This window comes from Pseudophryne corroboree, chromosome 6 (assembly GCF_028390025.1).
Source record: "Pseudophryne corroboree isolate aPseCor3 chromosome 6, aPseCor3.hap2, whole genome shotgun sequence".
NCBI lineage: Eukaryota > Metazoa > Chordata > Amphibia > Anura > Myobatrachidae > Pseudophryne > Pseudophryne corroboree.
This window is the reverse complement of record NC_086449.1, coordinates 824,382,857-824,397,580: the sequence shown is the minus strand read 5'-3', so window position 1 is coordinate 824,397,580 and position 14,724 is coordinate 824,382,857. Positions and strand designations below refer to the sequence as shown.

Here is a 14,724-nt window from a genome sequence, read left to right as displayed (position 1 = left end):
TGTCAGTGTGCTCAGTGCTGAGTATAATCACATACTGCACTATGGGGACTGTCAGTGTGCTCAGTGCTGAGTATATCACAGACTGCACTATAGGGACTGACAGTGTGCTCAATATATCACAGATTGCACTATGGGGACTGTCAGTGTGCTCAGCGCTGGGTATATCACAGACTGCACTATAGGGACTGACAGTGTGCTCAATATATCACAGATTGCACTATGGGGACTGTCAGTGTGCTCAGCGCTGGGTATATCACAGACTGCACTATAGGGACTGACAGTGTGCTCAGCGCTGGGTATATCACAGACTGCACTATGGGGACTGACAGTGTGCTCAATATATCACAGATTGCACTATGGGGACTGTCCGTGTGCTCAGTGCTGAGTATATCACAGACTGCACTATGGGGACTGTCAGTGTGCTCAGTGCTGAGTATATCACAGACTGCACTATGGGGACTGTCAGTGTGCTCAGTGCTGAGTATATCATAGACTGCACTATGGGGACTGACAGTGTGCTCAGTGCTGAGTATATCACAGACTGCACTATGGGGACTGTCAGTGTGCTCAGTGCTGAGTATATCACAGACTGCACTATGAGGACTGTCAGTGTGCTCAGTGCTGAGTATATCACAGACTGCACTATGGGGACTGACAGTGTGATCAGTATATCACAGACTGCACTATGGGGACTGACAGTGTACTCAGTATATCACAGACTGCACTATGGGGACTGTCGGTGTGCTCAGTGCTGAGTATATCACAGACTGCACTATGGGGACTGTCAGTGTGCTCAGTGCTGAGTATATCACAGACTGCACTATGGGGACTGACAGTGTGCTCAGCACTGAGTATATCACAGACTGCACTATGGGGACTGTCGGTGTGCTCAGTGCTGAGTATATCACAGACTGCACTATGGGGACTGTCGGTGTGCTCAGTGCTGAGTATATCACAGACTGCACTATGGGGACTGACAGTGTGCTCAGCGCTGAGTATATCAAAGACTGCACTATGGGGACTGTAAGTGTGATCAGTATATCACAGACTGCACTATGGGGACTGACAGTGTGCTCAGTGCTGAGGATATCACAGACTGCACTATGGGGACTGACAGTGTACTCAGTATATCACAGACTGCACTATGGGGACTGTCAGTGTGCTCAGTGCTGAGTATATCACAGACTGCACTATGGGGACTGACAGTGTGCTCAGCACTGAGTATATCACAGACTGCACTATGGGGACTGACAGTGTGCTCAGTGCTGAGTATATCACAGACTGCACTATGGGGACTGTCGGTGTGCTCAGTGCTGAGAATATCACAGACTGCACTATGGGGACTGTCCGTGTGCTCAGTGCCGAGTATATCACAGACTGCACTATGGGGACTGTCAGTGTGCTCAGCGCTGAGTATATCACAGACTGCACTATGGGGACTGACAGTGTGCTCAGCGCTGAGTATATCACAGACTGCACTATGGGGACTGACAGTGTGCTCAGCGCTGAGTATATCACAGACTGCACTATGGGGACTGACAGTGTGCTCAGTGCTGAGGATATCACAGACTGCACTATGGGGACTGACAGTGTGCTCAGTGCTGAGTATATCACAGACTGCACTATGGGGACTGTCAGTGTGCTCAGTGCTGAGTATATCACAGACTGCACTATGGGGACTGACAGTGTGCTCAGCGCTGAGTATATCACAGACTGCACTATGGGGACTGACAGTGTGCTCAGTGCTGAGGATATCACAGACTGCACTATGGGGACTGACAGTGTACTCAGTATATCACAGACTGCACTATGGGGACTGTCAGTGTGCTCAGCGCTGAGTATATCACAGACTGCACTATGGGGACTGACAGTGTGCTCAGTGCTGAGTATATCACAGACTGCACTATGGGGACTGACAGTGTGCTCAGCGCTGGGTATATCACAGACTGCACTATGGGGACTGACAGTGTGCTCAGTGCTGAGTATATCACAGACTGCACTATGGGGACTGTCAGTGTGCTCAGTGCCGAGTATATCACAGACTGCACTATGTGGACTGTCAGTGTGCTCAGTGCTGAGTATATCACAGACTGCACTATGGGGACTGTCAGTGTGCTCAGTGCTGAGTATATCACAGACTGCACTATGGGGACTGACAGTGTGCTCAGTGCTGAGTATATCACATACTGCACTATGGGGACTGTCAGTGTGCTCAGTGCTGAGTATATCACAGACTGCACTATGGGGACTGACAGTGTGCTCAGTGCTGAGTATATCACAGACTGCACTATGGGGACTGTCAGTGTGCTCAGTGCTGAGTATATCACAGACTGCACTATGGGGACTGACAGTGTGCTCAGCGCTGAGTATATCACAGACTGCACTATGGGGACTGACAGTGTGCTCAGTGCTGAGGATATCACAGACTGCACTATGGGGACTGACAGTGTACTCAGTATATCACAGACTGCACTATGGGGACTGTCAGTGTGCTCAGCGCTGAGTATATCACAGACTGCACTATGGGGACTGACAGTGTGCTCAGCGCTGAGTATATCACAGACTGCACTATGGGGACTGACAGTGTGCTCAGCACTGAGTATATCACAGACTGCACTATGGGGACTGTCGGTGTGCTCAGTGCTGAGTATATCACAGACTGCAATATGGGGACTGTCAGTGTGCTCAGTGCTGAGTATATCACAGACTGCACTATGGGGACTGTCAGTGTGCTCCGTGCTGAGGATATCACAGACTGCACTATGGGGACTGACAGTGTGCTCAGCGCTGAGTATATCACAGACTGCACTATGGGGACTGACAGTGTGCTCAGTGCTGAGTATATCACAGACTGCACTATGGGGACTGTCAGTGTACTCCGTATATCACAGACTGCACTATGGGGACTGTCAGTGTGCTCAGTGCAGAGTATATCACAGACTGCACTATGGGGACTGTCAGTGTGCTCAGTATATCACAGACTGCACTATGGGGACTGACAGTGTGCTCAGCGCTGGGTATATCACAGACTGCACTATGGGGACTGACAGTGTGCTCAGCGCTGAGTATATCACAGACTGCACTATGGGGACTGTCAGTGTGCTCAGTGCTGAGTATATCACAGACTGCACTATGGGGACTGTCAGTGTGCTCAGTGCTGAGTATATCATAGACTGCACTATGGGGACTGACAGTGTGCTCAGCGCTGAGTATATCACAGACTGCACTATGGGGACTGACAGTGTGCTCAGTGCTGAGTATATCACAGACTGCACTATGGGGACTGACAGTGTACTCAGTATATCACAGACTGCACTATGGGGACTGACAGTGTGCTCAGTGCTGAGTATATCACAGACTGCACAGTATATCACAAACTGCACTATAGGGACTGACAGTGTGCTCAGCGCTGGGTATATCACAGACTGCACTATGGGGACTGACAGTGTGCTCAGCGCTGGGTATATCACAGAGTGCACTATGGGGTCTGTCAGTGTGCTCATTATATCACAGACTGCACTATGGGGACTGACAGTGTGCTTAGTATATCACAGACTGCACTATGGGAATTGTCAGTGTGCTCAGTGCTGAGTATAATCACATACTGCACTATGGGGACTGTCAGTGTGCTCAGTGCTGAGTATATCACAGACTGCACTATAGGGACTGACAGTGTGCTCAATATATCACAGATTGCACTATGGGGACTGTCAGTGTGCTCAGCGCTGGGTATATCACAGACTGCACTATAGGGACTGACAGTGTGCTCAATATATCACAGATTGCACTATGGGGACTGTCAGTGTGCTCAGCGCTGGGTATATCACAGACTGCACTATAGGGACTGACAGTGTGCTCAGCGCTGGGTATATCACAGACTGCACTATGGGGACTGACAGTGTGCTCAATATATCACAGATTGCACTATGGGGACTGTCCGTGTGCTCAGTGCTGAGTATATCACAGACTGCACTATGGGGACTGACAGTGTGCTCAGTGCTGAGTATATCACAGACTGCACTATGGGGATTGTCAGTGTGCTCAGTGCTGAGTATATCACAGACTGCACTATGGGGACTGTCAGTGTGCTCAGTGCTGAGTATATCACAGACTGCACTATGGGGACTGTCAGTGTGCTCAGTATATCACAGACTGCACTATGGGGACTGTCAGTGTGCTGAGTATAATCACAGATTACTGGGACTATTAATGTCAGCACCCTGGCGGTGGGGATTATATAGCGGAGACGCTGGGCAGTGGCACAACACATAACTGTAATATGGGTGATCGCTGCAGCAGAAGGGTCACATCACATCTGACAATACTAATAATTACCCTACAGCTTCCATATAGGGGCGTATGAGACAACCCCCCCCCCACTCTCTGACTCAGTCCTTCACATGATTCATCTGGAATTAGAATCTGGAAAACGTAAATCCCTCCAGAGCCCGCACAGCACTGGCTGCATGATGTAAAGCAGTCACAGCTCTCCCCCCTCTCCAGAGACCGGCAATGGACCAGCCCAAGCAGCGTCATGGTGACAAAACATTGGCTCACTCGGAACATACCAGCAAACATTAACTCTGGAGGGGTCAGCAAGGGAGGGAAACGATCTCATTAAGGTGCACTTCATCCGCACTCAGTGAGCGTGTGGGGCCCTGCGCAGGTCTCAGGAACGCCAAAGTCTGGAGCTTCCAATGTAACTCTACTGCGGAGGGCCAGTACAATGGTACCAACGTCAGTAAATCAACTGTCAGTAAAATAATATGTTCATCCATCATTATTTAAGAATTGGACACCTTGCTGATACTAATCTGCATTCACCGGTACGAGGCATCTTGTTGCTCTACATTGGATTAGTTTGGTGTATGTGATACAGCAATGCGTCAGTAAAAAAATGTCTATAACAATGTCAGTAAAAAATAGCCATAAGGTTGCTGGGGAGGTGGTAGATAGGGGCAATGGGCTGGCAGTGCCCCCTAACCTGTCTTGATATAAGGGGTATGACAGGCCATGTTGGAGGTGTGGCTTGTGTGTAGTGGGCGGGACTTTAAGACCCATCAAGCGCACACAGCTGGGTGGAAAATGGGTGCAATTTAGGGGATTGGGGTGGGGCTTGTATGAATGGGGGGTAAGGATAGGGTTTATTTTGTCACAACAAAACAACAACCCCCCCCCTCAAAGCTGCGCATTATTAACCCCTGCACATTGTACGTCTGAGAGATGACGCTGAGGCGGCGGAGCCTGCTGGCTGCGTACACAGAACGTACTTATCATTACTACGGTGACTGTGATATCAGCCCAGAGACTGCAGGTGACGGGAGAGCTGCTCAAGACGGCACATTAGACGGAGTGTGAGGGCAGCCTGGAGCTTTTCCATCTGATGTCATCTTCCCGTCTGCGTAGTGTCACAGGCTGTGCTGTGTACAGACACACACCCTGGCTCCCATCGCACACCGCACTGTTCCTAGCATGAGACCCCTGGCAACGCAGGCCTGTGATTTATAGAGTGCAGGATTGGGACTGGTGCACCGTGCCAGCATAGGGTTAGCGGAGGTGACTGAGTGCTGTGCAATAAAACGTCAGCTCTGCAGGCTACAGCCAGGCTTTCTCAGATCACTGTATCACAGTGGGAGGATAAAGAGCAGGCCTGGGCCCCGACTACAGGACCGAGCACGGCTCATTCATTACCTGGCATCAAAAGGGGGCGTGTCTACCAGGTAAGGTGTAGCACCCGCCCACAATGGTAGAGGTCATGGGGGCAGGTGTGCAATTGTAAAAACCCAAGTAGGCTCAAGCATAGGGTGCAACTGTATACGAGAGGGACTTCTGGTCACTTTCTATCTAACCATCACAATGGCACACACATATACAAGAATGTAGTCATTGAGTGGACGCAGAGATCAGACCAATGTATCTCACCTGCTGTTTGAGCTGCTGGACAAGCCGGTCCTTCTCCCTCTTCAGAGAGGCCACCTCCTCCTGCGTCTTCTTCTTCCGGGACGAGGACAGTTCAAGCAGCGCAATGTTTGCGTCCTTCTCGCTGATGGCGGCAAGCAGAGCTTCCTGCCTGTCAGGGAAGAGAACAAGGAGATGGGTCACTGTGTACTCACCCTTAGACATGACACCATGCAGCTCTACCGCATCCACTGTGTACAACTTTATGCACAAAGTGGGAACAATTAAGAAAACACTGATAATATAAAGGCTTTGGTGAAAAACACAGACGGAAGTCAGAAAGGAAAAAATAAGAATTTACTTACCGATAATTCTATTTCTCGGAGTCCGTAGTGGATGCTGGGGTTCCTGAAAGGACCATGGGGAATAGCGGCTCCGCAGGAGACAGGGCACAAAAGTAAAGCTTTCCGATCAGGTGGTGTGCACTGGCTCCTCCCCCTATGACCCTCCTCCAAGCCAGTTAGGTACTGTGCCCGGACGAGCGTACACAATAAGGGAGGAATTTTGAATCCCGGGTAAGACTCATACCAGCCACACCAATCACACCGTACAACTTGTGATCTAAACCCAGTTAACAGTATGATAACAGCGGAGCCTCTGAAAAGATGGCTCACAACAATAATAACCCGATTTTTGTAACTATTTACAAGTATTGCAGATAATCCGCACTTGGGATGGGCGCCCAGCATCCACTACGGACTCCGAGAAATAGAATTATCGGTAAGTAAATTCTTATTTTCTCTATCGTCCTAGTGGATGCTGGGGTTCCTGAAAGGACCATGGGGATTATACCAAAGCTCCCAAACGGGCGGGAGAGTGCGGATGACTCTGCAGCACCGAATGAGAGAACTCCAGGTCCTCCTTAGCCAGGGTATCAAATTTGTAGAATTTAGCAAACGTGTTTGCCCCTGACCAAGTAGCTGCTCGGCAAAGTTGTAAAGCCGAGACCCCTCGGGCAGCCGCCCAAGATGAGCCCACCTTCCTTGTGGAATGGGCATTTACATATTTTGGCTGTGGCAGGCCTGCCACAGAATGTGCAAGCTGAATTGTATTACACATCCAACTAGCAATAGTCTGCTTAGAAGCAAGAGCACCCAGTTTGTTGGGTGCATACAGGATAACAGCAAGTCAGTTTTCCTGACTCCAGCCGTCCTGGAACATATTTTCAGGGCCCTGACAACATCTAGCAACTTGGAGTCCTCCAAGTCCCTAGTAGGTGCAAGGCACCACAATAAGCTGGTTCAGGTGAAACACTGACACCACCTTAGGGAGAGAACTGGGGACGAGTCCGCAGCTCTGCCCTGTCCGAATGGACAAACAGATATGGGCTTTTTTGAGAAAAAAACACCAATTTGACACTCGCCTGGTCCAGGCCAGGGCCAAGAGCATGGTCACTTTTCATGTGAGATGCTTCAAATCCACAGATTTGACTGGTTTTAAACCAATGTGATTTGAGGAATCCCAGAACTACGTTGAGATCCCACAGTGCCACTGGAGGCACAAAAGGGGGTTGTATATGCAATACTCCCTTGACAAACTTCTGGACTTCAGGAACTGAAGCCAATTCTTTCTGGAAGAAAATCGACAGGGCCGAAATTTGAACCTTAATGGACCCCAATTTGAGGCCCATAGACACTCCTGTTTGCAGGAAATACAGGAAACGACCGAGTTGAAATTTCTTTGTGGGGCCTTCCTGGCCTCACACCACGCAACATATTTTCGCCACATGTGGTGATAATGTTGTGCGGTCACCTCCTTTCTGGCTTTGACCAGGGTAGGAATGACCTCTTCCGGAATGCCTTTTTCCCTTAGGATCCGGCTTTCCACCGCCATGCCGACAAACGCAGCTGCGGTAAGTCTTGGAACAGACATGGTACTTGCTGAAGCAAGTCCCTTCTTAGCGGCAGAGGCCATAAGACCTCTGTAAGCATCTCTTGAAGTTCCGGGTACCAAGTCCTTCTTGGCCAATCCGGAGCCATGAGTATAGTTCTTACTCCTCTACGTCTTATAATTCTCAGCACCTTAGGTATGAGAAGCAGAGGAGGGAACACATACACCGACTGGTACACCCACGGTGTTACCAGAACGTCCACAGCTATTGCCTGAGGGTCTCTTGACCTGGCGCAATACCTGTCCCGTTTTTTGTTCAGACGGGACGCCATCATGTCCACCTTTGGTATTTCCCAACGGTTTACAATCATGTGGAAAAAACTTCCCGATGAAGTTTCCACTCTCCCGGGTGGAGGTCGTGCCTGCTGAGGAAGTCTGCTTCCCAGTTTCCATTCCCGGGATGAAACACTGCTGACAGTGCTATCACATGATTTTCCGCCCAGCGAAAAGTCCTTGCAGTTTTTGCCATTGCCCTCCTGCTTCTTGTGTCGCCCTGTCTGTTTACGTGGGCGACTGCCGTGATGTTTTTCCCACTGGATCAATACCGGCTGACCTTGAAGCAGAGGTCTTGCTAAGCTTAGAGCATTATAACTTTACCCTTAGCTCCAGTATATTTATGTGGAGAAAAGTCTCCAGACTTGATCACACTCCCTGGAAATTTTTTCCTTGTGTGACTGCTCCCCAGCCTCTCGGGCTGGGCTCCGTGGTCACCAGCATCCAATCCTGAATGCCGAATCTGCGGCCCTCTAGAAGATGAGCACTCTATAACCACCACAGGAGAGACACCCTTGTCCTTGGATATAGGGTTATCCGCTGATGCATCTGAAGATGCGATCCGGACCATTTGTCCAGCAGATCCCACTGAAAAGTTCTTGCGTGAAATCTGCCGAATGGAATTGCTTCGTAGGAAGCCACCATTTTTACCAGGACCCTTGTGCAATGATGCACTGTTATTAGGAGGTTCCTGACTAACTCGGATAACTCCCTGGCTTTCTCTTCAGGGAGAAACACCTTTTTCTGGACTGTGTCCAGAATCATCCCTAGGCACAGCAGACGTGTCGTCGGGATCAGCTGCGATTTTGGAATATTTAGAATCCACCCGTGCTGTTGTAGCAGTATCCGAGATAGTGCTACTCCGACCTCCAACTGTTCCCTGAACTATGCCCTTATCAGGAGATCGTCCAAGTAAGGGATAATTAAGACGCCTTTTCTTCGAAGAAGAATCATCATTTCGGCCATTACCTTGGTAAAGACCCGGGGTGCCGTGGACAATCCAAACGGCAGCGTCTGAAACTGATAGTGACAGTTCTGCACCACGAACCTGAGGTACCCTTAGTGAGAAGGGCAAATTTGGGACATAGAGGTAAGCATCCCTGATGTCCCGGGACACTATATAGTCCCCTTCTTCCTGGTTCGTTATCACTGTTCTGAGTGACTCCATCTTGATTTGAACCTTTGTAAGTGTTCAAAAAAAAATTTTTAGAAAAAGTCTCACCTAGCCTTCTGGCTTCAGTACCACAATATAGTGTGGAATAATACCCCTTTTCTTGTAGTAGGAGGGGTAATTTAATTATCACCTGCTGGGAATACAGCTTGTGAATTTTTCCCATACTGCCTCCTTGTCGGAGGGAGACCTTGGTAAAGCAGACTTCAGGAGCCTGCGAAGGGGAAACGTCTCGACATTCCAATCTGTACCCCTGGGATACTACTTGTAGGATCCAGGGGTCCTGTACGGTCTCAGCGCCATGCTGAGAACTTGTCAGAAGCGGTGGAACGCTTCTGTTCCTGGGAATGGGCTGCCTGCTGCAGTCTTCTTCCCTTTCCTCTATCCCTGGGCAGATATGATCTTATAGGGACGAGAGGACTGAGGCTGAAAAGACGGTGTCTTTTTCTGCAGAGATGTGACTTAGGGTAAAGAACGGTGGATTTTCCAGCAGTTGCCGTGGCCACCAGGTCCGATGGACCGACCCCAAATAACTCCTCTTCCTTTATACGGCAATACACCTTTGTGCCGTTTGGAATCTGCATCACCTGACCACTGTCGTGTCCATAACATCTTCTGGCAGTTATGGACATCGCATTTACTCCTGATGCCAGAGTGCAAATATCCCTCTGTGCATCTCGCATATATAGAAATGCATCCTTTAAATGCTCTATAGTCAATAAAATACTGTCCCTGTCAAGGGTATCAATATTTTTAGTCAGGGAATCCGACCAAGCCACCCCAGCTCTGCACATCCAGGCTGAGGCGATCGCTGGTCGCAGTATAACACCAGTATGTGTGTATATACTATTTTATGATATTTTCCAGCCTCCTGTCAGCTGGTCCTTGAGGACGGCCCTATCTATAGACGGTACCGCCACTTGTTTTGATAAGCGTGTGAGCGCCTTATCCACCTTAAGGGGTGTTTCCCAACGCGCCCTAACTTCTGGCGGGAAAGGGTATACCGCCCATAATTTTCTATCGGGGGGAACCCACGCATCATCACACACTTTATTTAATTTATCTGATTCAGGAAAAACTATGGTAGTTTTTTCACATCCCACATAATACCCTCTTTTGTGGTACTTGTAGTATCAGAAATATGTAACACCTCCTTCATTGCCTTTAACGTGTGGCCCTAATAAGGAATACGTTTGTTTATTCACCGTCGACACTGGATTCAGTGTCCCTGTCTGTGTCTGTGTCGACCGACTAAAGTAAACGGGCGTTTTAAAACCCCTGACGGTGTTTTTGAGACGTCTGGACCGGTACTAATTGTTTGTCGGCCGTCTCATGTCGTCAACCGACCTTGCAGCGTGTTGACATTATCACGTAATTTCCTAAATAAGCCATCCATTCCGGTGTCGACTCCCTAGAGAGTGACATCACCATTACAGGCAATTGCTCCGCCTCCTCACCAACATCGTCCTCCTACATGTCGACACACACGTACCGACACACAGCACACACACAGGGGATGCTCTGATAGAGGACAGGACCCACTAGCCCTTTGGAGAGACAGAGGGAGAGTTTGCCAGCACACACCAAAAACGCTATAATTATATAGGGACAACCTCATATAAGTGTTTTCCCTTATAGCATCTTAATATATAAGCATATCGCCAAATTAGTGCCCCCCCCTCTCTGTTTTAACCCTGTTTCTGTAGTGCAGTGCAGGGGAGAGCCTGGGAGCCTTCCCTCCAGCCTTTCTGTGAGGGAAAATGGCGCTGTGTGCTGAGGAGATAGGCCCCGCCCCTTTTTCGGCGGCCTCGTCTCCCGCTCTTAACGGATTCTGGCAGGGGTTAAATATCTCCATATAGCCTCCGGAGGCTATATGTGAGGTATTTTTAGCCAAAATAGGTATTCATTTGCCTCCCAGGGCGCCCCCCTCCCAGCGCCCTGCACCCTCAGTGACTGCCGTGTGAAGTGTGCTGAGAGGAAAATGGCGCACAGCTGCAGTGCTGTGCGCTACCTTTAGAAGACTGAGGAGTCTTCTGCCGCCGATTCTGGACCTCTTCTTACTTCAGCATCTGCAAGGGGGCTGGCGGCAAGGCTCCGGTGACCATCCAGGCTGTACCTGTGATCGTCCCTCTGGAGCTGATGTCCAGTAGCCAAGAAGCCAATCCATCCTGCACGCAGGTGAGTTCACTTCTTCTCCCCTAAGTCCCTCGTTGCAGTGATCCTGTTGCCAGCAGGACTCACTGTAAAATAAAAAACCTAAGCTAAACTTTTCTAAGCAGCTCTTTAGGAGAGCCACCTAGATTGCACCCTTCTCGGCCGGGCACAAAAATCTAACTGGCTTGGAGGAGGGTCATAGGGGGAGGAGCCAGTGCACACCACCTGATCGGAAAGCTTTACTTTTGTGCCCTGTCTCCTGCGGAGCCGCTATTCCCCATGGTCCTTTCAGGAACCCCAGCATCCACTAGGACGATAGAGAAAATAAGAATTTACTTACCGATAATTCTATTTCTCATAGTCCGTAGTGGATGCTGGGGACTCCGTAAGGACCATGGGGAATAGCGGCTCCGCAGGAGACTGGGCACATCTAAAGAAAGCTTTAGGACTATCTGGTGTGCACTGGCTCCTCCCCCTATGACCCTCCTCCAAGCCTCAGTTAGGATACTGTGCCCGGACGAGCGTACACAATAAGGAAGGATTTTGAATCCCGGGTAAGACTCATACCAGCCACACCAATCACACCGTACAACTTGTGATCTGAACCCAGTTAACAGCATGATAACAGAGGAGCCTCTAGAAAAGATGGCTCACTACAGCAATAACCCGATTTTTTGGTAACAATAACTATGTACCAGTATTGCAGACAATCCGCACTTGGGATGGGCGCCCAGCATCCACTACGGACTATGAGAAATAGAATTATCGGTAAGTAAATTCTTATTTTCTCTAACGTCCTAAGTGGATGCTGGGGACTCCGTAAGGACCATGGGGATTATACCAAAGCTCCCAAACGGGCGGGAGAGTGCGGATGACTCTGCAGCACCAAATGAGAGAACTCCAGGTCCTCCTCAGCCAGGATATCAATTTTGTAGAATTTTACAAACGTATTTGCTCCTGACCAAGTAGCTGCTCGGCAAAGTTGTAAAGCCGAGACCCCTCGGGCAGCCGCCCAAGATGAGCCCACCTTCCTTGTGGAGTGGGCATTTACAGATTTTTGGCTGTGGCAGGCCTGCCACAGAATGTGCAAGCTGAATTGTACTACAAATCCAACGAGCAATAGTCTGCTTAGAAGCAGGAGCACCCAGCTTGTTGGGTGCATACAGGATAAACAGCGAGTCAGATTTCCTGACTCCAGCCGTCCTGGAAACATATATTTTCAGGGCCCTGACAACGTCAAGTAACTTGGAGTCCTCCAAGTCCCTAGTAGCCGCAGGCACCACAAATAGGTTGGTTCAGGTGAAACGCTGAAACCACCTTAGGGAGAAACTTAGGACGAGTCCTCAATTCCGCCCTGTCCAAATGGAAACAGATGAGGGCTTTTTTAGGACAAAGCCGCCAATTCTGACACGCGCCTGGCCCAGGCCAGGGCCAACAGCATGACCACTTTCCATGTGAGATATTTTAACTCCACAGATTTAAGTGGTTCCAACCAATGTGACTTTTGGAACCCAAAACTACATTGAGATCCCAAAGTGCCACTGAAGGCACCAAAGGAGGCTGTATATGCAGTACCCCTTTTACAAACGTCTGAACTTCAGGGACTGAAGCTAGTTCTTTTTGGAAGAAAATTGACAGGGCCGAAATTTGAACCTTAAATGGACCCTAATTTCAGGCCCATAGACACTCCTGTTTGCAGGAAATGTAGGAATCGACCCAGTTGAATTTCCTCCGTCGGGCCTTACTGGCCTCGCACCACACAACATATTTTCGCCAATTGCGGTGATAATGTTTTTGCGGTTACATCCTTCCTGGCTTTGATCAGGATAGGGATGACTTCATCCGGAATGCCTTTTTTCCTTCAGGATCCGGCGTTCAATCGCCATGCCGTCAAACGCAGCCGCGGTAAGTCTTGGAACAGACAGGGTCCTTGCTGGAGCAGGTCCCTTCTTAGAGGTAGAGGCCACGGGTCCTCCGTGAGCATCTCTTGAAGTTCCGGTTACCAAGTCCTTCTTGGCCAATCCGGAGCCACGAATATAGTGCTTACTCCTCTCCATCTTATCAATCTCAGTACCTTGGGTATGAGAGGCAGAGGAGGGAACACATACCCTGACTGGTACACCCACGGTGTTACCAGAGCGTCTACAGCTATTGCCTGAGGGTCCCTGGACCTGGCGCAATACCTGTCGAGTTTTTCCCAACGGTTTATAATCATGTGGAAGACTTCTGGGTGAAGTCCCCACTCTCCCGGGTGGAGGTCGTGCTGAGGAAGTCTGCTTCCCAGTTGTCCACTCCCGGAATGAATACTGCCGACAGTGCTATCACATGATTTTCCGCCCAGCGAAGAATCCTTGCAGCTTCTGCCATTGCCCTCCTGCTTCTTGTGCCACCCTGTCTGTTTACGTGGGTGACTGCCGTGATGTTGTCCGACTGGATCAACACCGGCTGACCTTGAAGCAGAGGTCTTGCTAAGCTTAGAGCATTGTAAATGTCCCTTAGCTTCAGGATATTTATGTGAAGTGATGTCTCCAGGCTTGACCCTAAGCCCTGGATATTCCTTCCCTGTGTGACTGCTCCCCAGCCTCGCAGGCTGGCATCCGTGGTCACCAGGACCCAGTCCTGAATGCCGAATCTGCAGCCCTCTAGAAGATGAGCACTCTGCAACCACCACAGGAGGGACACCCTTGTCCTTGGTGACAGGGTTATCCGCTGATGCATCTGAAGATGCGACCCGGACCATTTGTCCAGCAGGTCCCACTGGAAAGTTCTTGCGTGGAATCTGCCGAATGGGATTGCTTCGTAGGAAGCCACCATTTTACCCAGAACCCTTGTGCATTGATGCACTGAGACTTGGCTCGGTTTTAGGAGGTTCCTGACTAGCTCGGATAACTCCCTGGCTTTCTCCTCCGGGAGAAACACCTTTTTCTGGACTGTGTCCAGGATCATCCCTAGGAACAGAAGACAAGTCGTCGGAACCAGCTGCGATTTTGGAATATTGAGAATCCAATCGTGCTGCCGCAACACTACCTGAGATAGTGCTACACCGACCTCCAACTGTTCCCTGGATCTTACCCTTATCAGGGAATTGTCCAAGTAAGGGATAACTAAAATTCCCTTCCTTCGAAGGAATATCATCATTTCGGCAATTACCTTGGTAAAGACCCGGGGTGCCGTGGACCATCCATACGGCAGCGTCTGAACTGATAGTGACAGTTCTGTACCATAAACCTGAGGTACCCTTGGTGAGAAGGGTAAAATTTGACATGAAGGTAAGCATC

At 49.6% G+C, this 14,724-nt stretch overlaps 1 protein-coding gene across 1 annotated transcript in view; it reads right to left on the bottom strand.

The window, feature by feature from the left end:
* ERC1 (ELKS/RAB6-interacting/CAST family member 1) overlaps positions 1-14,724 on the bottom strand; it is a 79,495-nt gene that overhangs the window by 29,304 nt on the left and 35,467 nt on the right. Inside the window, exon 2 of the mRNA XM_063930080.1 lies at positions 5,923-6,070. Coding sequence (XP_063786150.1) covers positions 5,923-6,070 — 148 coding nt within the window. The remainder of the gene's footprint in view (positions 1-5,922; positions 6,071-14,724) is intronic.